Here is a 14,689-nt window from a genome sequence, read left to right on the forward strand (position 1 = left end):
GACAAATGGGACCTCATAAAATTACAAAGCTTCTGTAAGGCAAAAGACATTGTCAATAGGACAAAACGGCAACCAACCGATTGGGAAAAGATCTTTACTAATCCTACATCTGATAGAGGGCTAATATCCAATATATACAACAAACTCAAGAAGTTAGACTCCAGAGAAACAAATAACCCTATTAAAAAATGAGGTACAGAGCTAAACAGAGAATTCTCAACTGAGGAAACTTGAATGGCTGAGAAGCACCTAAAGAAATGTTCAGCATCCTTAGTCATCAGGGAAATACAAATCAAAACAACCCTGAGATTCCACCTCACACCAGTCAGAATGGCTAGGATAAAAACACAGGTGACAGCAGACACTGGCGAGGATGTGGAGAAAGAGAAGCACTCCTTCAATCCTGGTGGGATTGCAAGCTAGTACAACCTGAAGACCCAACAGAGACTGAAGCACCAACCAAAGGGAATGCATGGGCTGGAACTAGGCCCTTTACACCTATGCAGCAGATGTACAACTTGTTCTTTAGCATCCCCTAACATGGAGCAGGGGCTGTCTCTGACTGTGTTCCCTTTCCCATAGCAGGACTGCCTTATCTGGCCTCAGTGGGAAAGGATGCGCTTAGTCCTACTGTGCCAGGGTTCATTGGTACCCAATGGGGGCGGGGGAGCTTCCATTTTCTGAGGAGAAGGGGCACAGAGAGTGGGAGAGGAGTATAAGGGTGGGACTGGGAGGAAAGGAAAGAAGGGAGCTGCAATCAGGCTGTAAAGTGAATAAATAAACAAATGAATGGACAAAAACAACCAAGAAATTTAAAATGTAAGATAAAAAAGAAAAAGAAAGAAAAAATAAATTAGAAGCTTTCCTGTATTCTATTAACAAACATGTTAAGGAAAAAAAAATACAACTCTATTCTCAACTTGCCTCAAGAAAAAGTAAAATACCAGGGCTGGAGAGATGGCTCAGCAGTTAAGAACACTGACTCCTTTTCCAAAGGTCCTGAGTTCAAATCCCAGCAACCACATGGTGGCTCACAACCATCTGTAATGAAATCTGATGCCCTCTTCTGGTGTGGCTGAAGACAGCTACAGTATACTTACATATAACAATAATTAAATCTTTTTTAAAAAAAAAGTAAACTACCTTAAAATAGACCTAACCATGGGATCATAAGATTGGTCTAATGAAAATTTAAACACTGAGGAAAGAAGTGAAACACTACTAGGAAATACTAGAAGACAGAAAGACCTCCTGTGTTTAGGCATTACCAAACTCCAAAGATTCCATGAAACCCAAAAACCTCACTATGCATCGTCCATGTGACCCAGCTACACCATTCTGCATACTTATCCAAAGGAATCCAAGTCAACACACCACAGAGACACGTGCACATCCATGTTCCTGTAGTGTCGTTCACAACCAAGCTATGGAGGCAACCTAGAGATCACCAAAGCCCAGTCTGTCCTGAGAGGAGTTGCTGCTACTCTCAGGGCAATAGCAGGGCAACAGTGACAGTGACTCTGGCAGATAACACTCTGGACAGAAAAAACACACACGCGTGAACGCTTACTACATAGACACGGTGGACCTAGCAAAACACAACAGCCAAGTTATCGCTCTCGAGTGTATTTTCCAAAAGGAAACTACTCAGGAACAGTCGATATTGCCTGCTTTGGCTGACCTGCAGAACTGCATACTATAAATTCAGAGAAAAATGTACCTAAGCAACTCACACAAAGCTTGAACATGGAGAGATTTAAACCATAGGCAAATAAATGCTCATTTAACACAAACTCTAAACAAGTTTCACAAGGATTTTTTTTTTTCATGTTTTGGTGAAGGATACTCACCTAAGGCAGGATATCCGAGGTAAAATCGATCTGCTCCCAGCCATCCCAAAAAAAGAGATAATGCAACTGCCACTTTGTACGAATAGCCATTCCTGCGTAGAATTAAAACGTTGGTGTCACAGCCATGCACTGCCAACAGGTGAGCATTGTAGGAAACAAATCTGTGAGTTATTACTTATTTATCCAGTGGCTCACTCATCTGTTCATTCACTTATCTTTTTGGAGGCTAGGTAAATAACACTGTGCTAAACTTATAGTATACAATGAATGCTAAGCATTATATGTTGCTTAATGGACAAAAGCAACATAGACCTTTCTCCCTCAGAGACTTATATTTTAGTGGCAATAAGCAATGATCCAAAGATTTTAAAATCTAAATGTATAGTTTATTAGAAAGTTACAGATATTCTGAAACAAGAAAAGATAGAACAGATGTTTATCAAATCCAGAATGCTAAAGTATAAAGAAAGTCCTGAATGCTGGGGGCTACTTAATCTGAATGATTAAGTGGGATGCTGTGTAAGTCCCTGAGAGAGAGAAGCAGCAGCCAGTGCGAAGCAGTATGCTATACGCTGGGGTGGACTAAGGCCTGCGCAGCAGAAGCAGACTGAGGAAGAAAAAGAGCAGCTAAGGTGAGACAGGAGAACAGTCCCTGTGCTGCTAAGCACACCTAGCACTCCAACTTTCACTCTGAGAGAAATGGACACTTCCAAGGATATAACGCTATGACAAGATCTGCTTTATAACTTTCAAATCCTGTGGGTGTTACACTAAAAACAGACTGTAATGAACTATGTCAACTAATGTCACAGCATATCATAAACCAAGCTCCACACTCAATGGCCTACATGACAAGCTTCTATTCTCACACCTGTACAGGCAGCCTGGCTGTGGTTCAATACAGCTCAACATTGCGGCACCTTCTTTGGCTGACTACCTCGGGCTGAGGCGCCCTGAGCTTGAGCACAATTACAGACTCCCTTTGAGTCAGTAAGATGTTCTAGGGTTCAGGCTGCAAACATGGAAAACAAAGCCATGGAAATGCTGGGTCCTGCATGGCTGTGTACGGCTACCAGCACCTGCTCGAATTCATAACCCAGAACTCTAAGGCAACACAAACTAGACCACATCATTCATGAAAAAATAATTCTTATTGTGCTAAACTACTAAAATTTACAGCAATTTAGTCTGCTCCAGCTAACACAGATGACCAGTATAAATAGTTAAGTGGCTTAGTAATCAATAGACATGGTTACTAGACTTCAGTTTCTGAAGACCAGATTACAGAGTAGCTATCTGTAATACTGAAATTAATTTTAATTAAATATTAATATTATACAGTTTCAAAAATATGCCAGCAAGAGTAGGGGAAAAAACCCATGTCGATGAGAAGGGGATACCCAGCAAATAGATTACCAGTGAGCCTATTCACAGCTGGCCTTTTGCTGCACACATACTGTGCATCCTGATGAAGGAACTGTGACAGAGCAGGACATGTTGGGTATGCAGCTCTTACATAAAACTACTAATGGAATCTCAAGTTCTGATACAATGCTCATCAAAAAGTTGAATTTGGAATCTGTTGATTTTACTGTGAGGGGAATAAATTGGCTAGTAGACTGGAGTGTCTGTTTTCCTTAATAATTAGATTATTAAAACTGACATCAGTGCTTTATAAACATATTTAGCAAAGCTTGGTCTCTCTCAGCTTAATCTAACCTGAGACACTGTAATAAAATTCAGACTAACTTGAAACTAAGTAAAGAATAGTTACTGTGACAGGCAATCTGAGAGAGGTGCAGTTTTCAACAGCTGTGTTTCTTAGTTGTATTAAGGGACATGAAATCATTCTCATACCAGAACATAATATTATTTTTCTGTCATTTGTGATACATATGGTAGAAGTACCAACCTATAATTTAAAAATTGAACAAACAATACCTAAGTGCTAGGAAGCAATTCCTTTCATCAATTTTTACATTGCTAATTCTTTCTAGGGATTCTGGAAATAAGTTGTAGAAAAAAATCCAAATTTTATTTATTTCCTAACATGACTTCAAATATGTACCATCAAATAAAATACAGCCATTTATAGTCCTAATATATAGACGATGCCAGAAGTGTAAAAAGGTAGGAAAAGTAAATATGTCTTTAGTTCACAGCAGAAAAACTGAATGCAAGCTTTCTAATAGAAAAAAAATTAAAACATTCTCTAAATAGAGGCCATTCCTTTATTATCCCATACTCATCCAGCTTCTAAATTCTGCCTAATGTTACTGTTCATCTATTACAAAGAATAAAACCATTGTGTGATGGTTAATACTGTCAACTTGACAGGATGTAGAATCACCCAGCAGACAAACCTCTGACCATGTCAAAAGAGGAGTGTCTAGGCTGGGCTGGAGTATGCAAACCCACCCTAAATGTGGACAGCACATTCCATGGGCCAGGGTTCTGGGGTGAATTAAAAAGCAAGAGTAAATTGAGCCCAGCCTTCATCTCTCTCAGCTCCATGACTATCAACACTAGGAAAGCGGCTGCCTCCAGCTCCTCCACCATGCTGTCCCTGCTATGATGCCCTGAACCCTTCTATTTGTGGACGAAAAGAAACCCTTCTTTATAAGCTGCTTTTGTACGGGACTTTGTCACAGCAGTGAGAAAAGTAACTAACACAGTATACAAACAGTTAACAACACTGTTTCTGATATAATAAGTAAATATACATTTGCATTTATATTTTGAAAAAAAATTTATGCACAATTTACTTGGTGATATCAACTTACTTTACAAGGCCTGAGTCAATTTCTATTGCTTATTACCTCACAAGTTAACCCAACTCCTGGCTGGTGAACTGTATCTATAAACTTAAAATAGAAGGTTGCCCGACACTAACAAGAAGACACATATTATACTTGCAGGACTTCCCATAACATCTCATGTTCATTCACTCCATGAAATCTAGATGCAACATTTTAATTTTCAGTAATGTACTTACACATTTCGGCAAGATATGGGCTTGAGAAAACCAACTTCATTTCCAGTAAAATGTGTTTCATTACCACTCAAATCCTTACAAGTTATTTTGGGTGCTGGAAAACATTGAACTAAAGACAGAAAAAGTGAATTGTTTTTCAAGACTGGCAAAACACAAGAGAACCTATAATATTATAACAAACTACCTCCCATTGTAATATCTGACAGAAGACTTTAATTTAGACCAGAAGTTAAGGAATTCCATATATATGTACATATATATATGTATATGTATATACACGAAATACATTTATATGGAAGGTAAATATAATGTTCTCTTCATACACTAATACAATATTGCTATACTGTTTTAGATGTGTTTGTGGCCCATCTACTTCAATTTCTTGCATCTGATAACAAAGGAAGAAATGCAAAATATTACTGATTTAAAATTTTTTCATCTTTCAGATAAATACTTAAATTTTTGATGACAATCCATTTGGTAATTACCAAGCTATTTTAACAGAATCTATGGTTCATATCTCCAGCTTTTATTAATTATTTGTGGTGGCTACTCTTGACTGTCAACTCTGTGCATATCCGAGGAATTACCTGAATTAAAGTTAACCTCGTTAGGGGAGACCCACCCTAAATGTGGACAGTGTCGCTCCTTAGGCTGGGATGGTAGACGAAAACATAAAGGAGAAAGTGGGCTGAAGACCAGCCCTCACTACTGCTTCCTGACTATGGCACAAAGCCGTCTGCTGCCTCCTGCCCCTGCCATCATACCTACCCTGCCACCACGGACTGTGACCCCAAAACTGGGAGCCAAAATAACCCTCTTTATTTGTTTTTTAATCAGGTATTTTGTCACAACACAAGGTAAATAACTGATGACATTATTGTGGACAATGGCTGCCATACATATATTTGTGTGTGTGTGTGTGTATTATATTATATAGAATAGTATATAGATATATATTCTAGGTCTTGGTATAGTGTTATTTTAGCATTTAGCAATATAAATCTGCACTCATAACCCAAGACACAATATAAACAATCAGTACAGATCTTTCTTTGTACCAGGCAGACACTTTACAGCTTTATGGTGTAAAGAAGAATTCAGAAGCAAAGATGACCTTATCTGGGTTATTTTTGTCTCTTTCAGCCCTCGGCCTCCTTATAGGTAAAAATAATACTAAGATCACCTACATCATAGGGTCATCGTGGTTAAATACATGAAACTGTGTGCCACAAAGTCTATAGCATTAGTAAGTACTCAACACATTGTTTGTTTGTTTGAGACCAGGTCTCATGTAGCCCAGGCTGGTCTCAAACTCATTTGCATGTGGCAAAAGTTTACCCTGAAGTCCATCATTATTCCACCTCTAATCCCAAGAGCTGGGATTAAAAACATGTGATACCATGCTTATCTGAAGAAATATTTTCTTCAATAGCTGTGTGCATGCCTGCACACTCTACTACTGAGATAAATCCTCTCAGTGAATATTAAAAGTACTAATATTTTTAGGATAGTTTTAGCAAATACTTACCTCTATATTCAGCATCAACAATCATGGGGTTTTTTTTGAAAATGCTAAAAATAGAACTTTGTGTAATAAAATACATGCAGAGACCTGATTTTTTTTTATTATGAAAGGAATATATTTTCTGTTTGGTTTGTTACTATTCTAAGGTTTCCATCAAATCAGTTTTTTGTTTTGTTTTTTTGGAGCAGTACATGAAAACTACCAAAACAAAACTCTATGAGAGGCCCATATCCACTAGACTCCTCACAGTTCAAACCACCTAATCCATAAACTTTACCTATTTAATGCACTTTAAAAATCTAAAACAAGGTGGCACATAAGATAAAAGACACAGATTTAATTCAGTTGAAAACTATTACGTAAAATAAATGGGAAGAGAAAAAGAACAGAAGTAGTCGCACTAGGATATTACACTTACGAGAGAGAATATAATTGCGATTCCTTAAGTTAAGGCCAGAGCTGTATTGTTATTGTGATACAATTGTAAGAAAACACATCAATTCACCTGTGACCCACTGCAGTCACTTGTTCTGAATCATGATACAAAGGACACAGAGTATAAAAGCTTTCAATAAAAACTTCTACAAAATAATTGTTTTTCACATACTGCTTTCACTATGACTCAAGACATACAGCAAGGTTTACTCAGTGCTAAGGTATATAAAGGGCAAGGAATGTAGTCAGTGGTAAAGTACTTGGCTGGCGTGTGCAGGGCCCTGGACTGAATCTTCCAAGACAGAAAGAGAACAAGGGTCAACACTAGAACTCTGGAACTCTGTCTGTAGCGCAGACTGGCCTCCCAGTCCTCCTGCCTCAGGCTTTGAGTGCTGGAACTGTACAGCACTGGCAGCACATGTGGACAGATCAGTATATTTATTTGTCTTTTGCTCTGTTTCTTGATATCAATTTGTACCCAAACTCATCGTATTTCTGCCTCAGACTCCAAGTGTTAAAACTGTGTGAGCCACCATTTCTGGCTTAGGTCAGTAACTCTTAATTGGGGTGATTTTGGTCCCCAGAAGACATCAGGTAATTCTTGGAGGCACTTTGTTATTTCCACTGGAAGGCCACTATTAGCATGGGGGATAGACCCACGGTACACAACAGACCCCCAGTAATGAGAATCCAATGATAACAAAGTCAACAAGGTAATATGCCTGCAACCCCCAGCACTAGGGAGGAGGTAGAGGGAGGAAGATCAGAAGTTCAAAATCATCCTCTTGGCCACATAGCAAGCTCAACCAACAGGTTCTAAATACTTTTTAAAGCTTCATATATCTGATATTTGAATTTTTATTATGAATTTAAATAGCTGCAAAAATATGTAGTTTCAAGAATACTAAATACTGCATTAACATTACAATGCTATAAGTACTCTTTAAAATAAAATTGAAAAACCAGAAGAATTTGATGTTCATCATCATCTGAGAACAGGCTTTTCTGTAAAATATTTTAAAAACTTACTTCCATTTTAGGAAAAAAAATACACATATAATAACATTTGTTATAAACTGAACTATGCCTTAAAAATGGTACCTTACTTGGAAATAGGTTCTTGGTAGATTTATCAAGTTAAGATGACATTATCAGAGTAGGCCTTAACCTTTTATATAAAAAGTGAAAATGGACAGATCTAGCGGCACACACCTTTAATCCCTAGCACTGGAGAGGCAGAGGCGGGGGATCTCTGTGATTTTAAGAGCAGCCAGGTCTCCATAGTGAGGTCTAGGCCAGCCAAGGCTGCATGGTAAGACACTGCTCCAAAAAGAAGGAAACTGGGTACATGAAGGGAGGATGGGACGACACCCAGGGGAAAATGCATGGAGGTAGAGGCAAGGATTTATAGTTGATACAAGTGCAAACAAGCAATGCCAAGCATCACTGGCTACCATCAGTGATGGTACGGCAGAAGAAAAGGGATTGTGCTCTAGAGCCAGAAAGGAGCAAGGCTCTGTAAACGCTTAGACTTTAATGTCAGATTCCGAGCCCTAAGAGCCCACTTAAAGATGGGCAACATGCTATAAGACTGTCCTACAACCTCATGTGCTGTGACCTGGGTGCATCTGCACTTACACTCACTGACTTAGAGTTTCTTTGCTGTGATAAACACCATGACCAAAATCAACTATGAAGGAAAGGGTCCATTTCAGCTTACAGTTCCACAGCATCCATCTCTAAGGGAAGTCAGAGTGAGCAACGTGGAGACAGGAGCCGATCCAGAGACCATGCAAGAGTGCTACTTACTGCTGTCCCTCATGGCTTGCTTCATCCTGCTTTCTTAAGCAGCCAGGACCACCAGCCCTGGGGCGGCACAGCTCACAGTGAACTGGGCCTTCCACATCCATTATCAATCAAGAAAATTCATCACAGGCTTTTCTCAACTAAAATAGTCTATCTAAAATACTCAAATTATCTCGGCCTGGCAGTGGTGGCGTATGCCTTTAATCCCAGCACTTGGGAGGCAGGGGCAGGCGGATCTCTGAGTTCGAGGACAGCCTGGTCTTTTCCAGGACCAGGACAGCCAGGGCTACACAGAGAAACCCTGTCTCAAAAAAAAAACAAACAAACAAACAAAAAAAAAAAAAACAAAAAAAAACCCAAAATATATCAACTGTGTGTTCCTATAAATTCAAACACAAGTTAAATACTTTTCTACTCCAAACGAGCAGAATCATGGCACAGCCACAATCAAATCTAAGCAAAACCAAACTTTAACAATTAAATAAATGTAAGGCTCCTTGTCAGACTTCTAGTAGGCCTTCATGGAGGGGGACCTAGTTGGAGGACGTAGGTCACTGGGGCATGGCTTTGACTCTCCCTTATTTGTGCTTTCTCTCCTTCTAGGCTGCCAAAATATGAACAGTTTTCCTGTACCAAACCTTTCCATCACAGTGCTCCTTAAGCTCATATATTTGAATGCTCAGTCATTAGGAATCGACACTATTTAAAAAGGGTTAGGAGAGCTGGGCGGTGGTGGCGCACACCTTTAATCCCAGCACTAGGGAGGCAGATGCAGGCGGATTTCCGAGTTCGAGGCCAGCCTGGTTTACAGAGTGAGTTCCAGGACAGCCAGGGCTACACAGAGAAACCCTGTCTAGAAAGACAAAAAAAGAAAAATAAAAAAGGGTTAGGAGATGTTGTTGGAAGAAGTATGCTACTGGGGGTAGGATTTGAGATTTCAAAAGCCTACTCTAGACCCAATGTCTTGCTCTCTGCCTGTGGATCGTGATGTAGCTTTCCACTGCTGCTACTGTTCCTGCACCATGCTCCCTGCCATGATGATAAAGAACTAAGCCCCAACCAAAAAAAAAAACTGTTGGGCTGGGCGGTGGTGGTGCACGCCTTTAATCCCAGCACTTGGGAGGCAGAGGCAGGTGGATTTCTGAGTTCGAGGCCAGCCTGGTCTACAGAGTGAGTTCCAGGACAGCCAGGGCTACACAGAGAAACCTTGTCTCAAAAAAAAAAGAAAAAGAAAAAAAAAAAAAGAACTAAGCCGGTAAGGCAGCCCCCAACTCAACACCTTCTTTATGAGAGATGCCTCAGTCATGGTGTCTCTTCACAGCAACAGAACAGTGACTAAGACAGCACAGTAGTGCACACCTTTAATCCTAGCACTGTGGAGGAAGAGGCGGGAAGGTCTATCGCTGTGATTTCAAGGCTTACACAGCGACATCCTGTCTTAAAAAGAGAGAGAAAGAAGAAGAAAAAAGAAGAAGCAAAACCCTAACTAAATAACTATATTTCTATCTCTATAACAAAGCTTGGGAAGCAGAAGGCTAGAAATATTTAAAGAGGTAAATATGGCTATCCTGACTAAGTATTACACACACATAAAACATATCATCATACAACTAATATATACAACAGCTATGCTTTCACAAATCAGTTAAACATAAACTTAAATAAAAATTTTAAAACATGATCTAAATAACAGATTCTAATGCTGTAAAATAAACAAATATAAAAAATACCCCAGATTATATAATTAAGAAAACTTGTTTCTTAACTTAAATAGTGACACTCTATAATGTAATATAGTAGTATATCTCTGGAATGATATAATATAATAGTATATCTCTGGAAGAGCATGCAAGGACCCCGGGTTCAATCACAAGCACAAAATTAATTAGTTAATTAACCAACTAATTACTTGAATGTTGACAATTTTAATCAGTTTCCAAATCTAAATTATTCTAAAAACTGAACAATATTATCTAACACAAGATAAAACACATTTATTAATTATCCCTAAGGGTAACGAACTGTTACTTGAAAAAGGCAAAATCTTACAAAACATTTTAAAGACATGATTCTGAAAATCTTACCATGAGCTGTGTAGTTTGTACAATTAACTGGTTCTTGCGTAGCATCATTTATTTTGGGTTCTTTACAAATATATGTTTAAAAAGTTAAGGACAATTGAATTATATTTCTAGCATAAATACTATGTTTTAAATGTCTCACATACTCCTATTGATTCACATGTACAGAGAGGCTTTGAGTTTGTACTAATCAACAAACTCAAGACACAAATACACTTTTTTAAACTTGCTATGGTGGTGCATGCCTTTAGTCCCACCACTTGGGAGGCAATGGCAGGTAGATCTCTCTTGAGTTCAAGATCATCATCTACAGAATGAGTTCCAGGTCTGCCAGAACTATGTAGGTACCCTATCTCAAAACAAAACACCCAAATGCATTTTTAGTGTTCCCTAGATAATAGTTGAAAATTAAATTATTATAGTCATATAAAATAAATTTCTATCAAAAGTTCTAGCAGATGATGCCATCTTCAAAGAATATCAATCAGGGAATAAACAGAAAAACAACATCAAATTAAAAATCTTCACCAAATTATTTGAAGTTTAAAAACAAATCATTTTCCAGAGCTCTGGATTCTGGTGGATACTTCACACCTAATGTCATGTAACACAAATGGATGAGGAAGCTATTGCTATTCCTATGCCACAGGAGCATGAGCTGAGCTTTTAACTCTGAGTGGCTCCTCCAGTCATGGAAGTGCTGGGCACCCAAATCAGATCTCTTGACTCAAAGCTGGGATACTTTGCATCTGTTGTACTTGTTATCTCTCTGGTCAGTGTCTCCAGTAGGATCTTAAGTTACTGAAAACCACTCTCTAATAGATGCTAAAACAATAAGAATGTTTGTAAGTCTTATTGTCTACAGACTGTATGGTTCACACTCCAATGGAGCAGGTATGGTACGTACGATGTGTCTTTAGTCACAGGTTGACCCGTACTTGGACTTCTGAATCACTTCTGGAAAGGTTCTCTTTAGATAGGCCATTAAGGCAATGTTCAGTTGTCACCAGAGTTCTACAGGCTCAGTTGCTTCTCACCAGGGTTCAACAGCTCATAATCAGTTCAAATACTTCTTAGAAGGACACTCTAAGATTTTTTTTCTTAAGAATCTTTCTTGCTTCTGCAGGGTTGAGTATCTACACATAAATGGTTGAGGCATTGTGTCAGTCCTCAAAGTTTTGTTCAAACATAGCTATTTGAGTATAACAGGAATTTCACCTTGTTTCTCTGTGGCATGCTAAATATAAGACAATTCACCTAATCCTAAATATCCTAAATCAGATTTCTCATCTGTAAATAAACACCCAATGAAACTGCTGTGCTAATTAAGTCAGCATAACTGATCCTTTAAGTTGGGGGTCACTGTTATTAGTACATTTTAGACAAATGATTTGCTTATTCAAAAAACTCCCACCCCCAACTATTGCCAGTTGATGGCTGCTAAGTTAGAGAGTCATAATATTAAGTCCCAGGTAAGGCAACCATGCTTCATTGGATAGCCCCACACCACTGTGGATATGAACAGCACATATCTTACTCCCTGTTTTAGTTTTTTATTTTTTTAAGTGTGTGTGATAGAGGTTAAGAGGGAGTGGGAGGGAAAACAATTTAGAAGGAGTATGAGGTTTTAAAGTCGGTGTGAATATGATCAAAATCCACTGGGTGAAATTCTCACAAAGAATTAATACAAATAGTACATTTTAAAACATTCAAAAGGATCTCTAATTTAAAAACATATAATAATAATTTCTCTACAATCACAAAGTGAAGGAGTCAGTTGCCTGGCAGCAGTCCATCTGAGGATGGCTGTAGGTGATGTGATGTTACGTTAATGACAAATGAGAAACAAGCATTGATTGGCTCACTACTAATTACTTGTCTCCCCCAACACCTGTAAACTTTTAGGGACGTGTCTAACAATTTTTGCAGTTCTAGTATCTGGGACAAAGCCTAGATGTGTGTGTTTGAGTAAGTGAGCTACGTATTTTACACAATCTGAAAAGGAAGTGCCAACCACGGATCGGTCCAGGGAAAGCACAGGGCGCTCGCCCTTCGTCCCCACAGCCCTCCTCCCCTCGGGGTCCACTGGTCACTAGAGCCACAGCGGAAGCCGCGGTCCCCATCCCACAGCCCGCGGGTCCAGCTGACCGCCTGAGAACGGCGGCTTTCCGGAGGATATTGTCCCACTCTGAGGTCCTCACACTTGGGCGTCTCCTCGCCCCCGACAGCGCCAGAGGCAGCAGCCCCACAATGTCCCGCGGCGACCGTCACGAGCCACAGAGTGCGGAGGAGACCCGGAGGACCCGCCGCTGGGGAAGCCCGACCCGCGGGCCAGGCGGCCGCCATGTTAGGCACCGCGTCCTCGCGCTTCCGGTTCCGTCTCCAAGATAAGGAAGGGCCTTAAAGGGGCCTGGCTCCCGAGGCACAGCTTAAGTCTTCTAAAGGCTGCTCCCTAGGATAACTTGGCACAGTCCCACAGGAGAGATTTTTTTTTTCTTTTTTTAAATATGTTCGCTTGTCATCCTTGAGCAGGGACCATCTTAATCCCTGTATCGTTCCAATCTTAGTGGTCAGGGAGACTATTCAGTGTGTAAAGGCACTTGTTTCTGAGCCTGACAATCCAAATCCAATCCCTGGAACCCACATGGTGGAAAGAAGAAAAACTGACTTACACACACACACACACACTTTTTAAAAACTGAATAATTAAAAAAAAAATACACATTTGGGAGTCTTCTCTAATACCTTCCCTGAGAACCCTCACAAGGCAACAGAAAGGGCTCCTTGTGATGAGCCCCAGCTGCTAGTGGGCTCCCGTGTTGATCCTGGAGGCGCCAAAGGATGGGGGTTTCCCTATGATTGGAAGAATTTAGATTTAGATTGTCTAGAAGTGACCCAAGTGCAATCATAGATTGCTGTAGACATTATACAGTGAACCACCATAAAGGACTGGTGTTTGAGAACAGAATATTGGGGCTGAAGAGATGGCTTAGGATTTGAGAGCACTTGCTGTTCTTACAGAGAACCAGGTTAGGTTCCTAGCACCCATATAGTAGCTAAAGACCTGTGATTCCAGCTCCGGATCTAAGGTCCCCTCCTAGCCTTCTCAAACACTATGCACATATTTGGCTCAGTGGGTAAAAACCTCTGTTGCTCTGCCTGACAAATGAATTCACTCAGATGGTGGAAGTAGCAGACAAAACACTCCACACACATAAAATAAAAATAAATGTTAAAAAAGATAGAATATCAGTTATACATCTTACAAAATGATAAAAGCAACTTTCCATTTAACTACTACTTGGACTCAGAATGTTCTAGTGGATTTTTAATATACAACATAAACCCAAAGGACTAAAGGAAGCAATTCTGTGCCTCAGGTTTATTGAAATTATAGTAGAACTAGATGGTTTCCTGTTGAGTGCAAGAATACTGCTGATCTGTGTATCAATTTTAATACAGATTTAAAACAATTACTTAAACTGCTGATGCTTTGCTGATGATTCCCATTACTGAATCTATTTTATGGCTTTAGTGATTATCTTTATTCTCTTCTACAATATGTAAATTTAAAAGAATTAAAAGGATTCTATAAGACAGCGATGAAGCTATAAAACTTTTGACTCCTGAGCAGGGACAGTGGCAGAGTTGCCTAGCAAGCACAAGTCGCTGGGCATATTCTCCAGCATCACATGGACAGAAAATTGACTCTTGAATTGATGATGTATTAAAGTATTGATGATGTATCAATTCCTTATATCTGTAATAAAGTAACTTCTCTGTTTTGTAGTCTCATGATCACATGAAATACTATGATCACATGGCTGCTACATTATTTAAATCTGTTAGAAACTTAAGCCTCATTTTTTGTTTTCATTCTTCTCTCATAGATTTCATTTCAACTATAGTTTTCCCTCCCCTCCCCCAGTGTTTACCCCACCCCACTCCACCCTCACACACTCTGCCTCCTCTCAAAAAAGAGCAGGCCTTCCAG

At 39.5% G+C, this 14,689-nt stretch overlaps 1 protein-coding gene across 1 annotated transcript in view; it reads right to left on the reverse strand.

Annotated features, from left to right (window-relative positions):
- Positions 1-13,068, reverse strand: part of Tm2d1 (TM2 domain containing 1) — a 30,453-nt gene extending 17,385 nt beyond the window's left edge. The window contains exons 1-4 of the mRNA XM_031377899.1: positions 12,875-13,068; positions 10,699-10,772; positions 4,846-4,954; positions 1,851-1,942 (exon numbers count right to left, since the gene is read on the reverse strand). Coding sequence (XP_031233759.1) covers positions 1,851-1,942; positions 4,846-4,954; positions 10,699-10,772; positions 12,875-13,041 — 442 coding nt within the window. The 5' untranslated portion in view covers positions 13,042-13,068. The remainder of the gene's footprint in view (positions 1-1,850; positions 1,943-4,845; positions 4,955-10,698; positions 10,773-12,874) is intronic.
- Between the last annotated feature and the right edge of the window lie 1,621 nt (positions 13,069-14,689).

Source organism: Mastomys coucha, unplaced genomic scaffold (assembly GCF_008632895.1).
Source record: "Mastomys coucha isolate ucsf_1 unplaced genomic scaffold, UCSF_Mcou_1 pScaffold18, whole genome shotgun sequence".
NCBI lineage: Eukaryota > Metazoa > Chordata > Mammalia > Rodentia > Muridae > Mastomys > Mastomys coucha.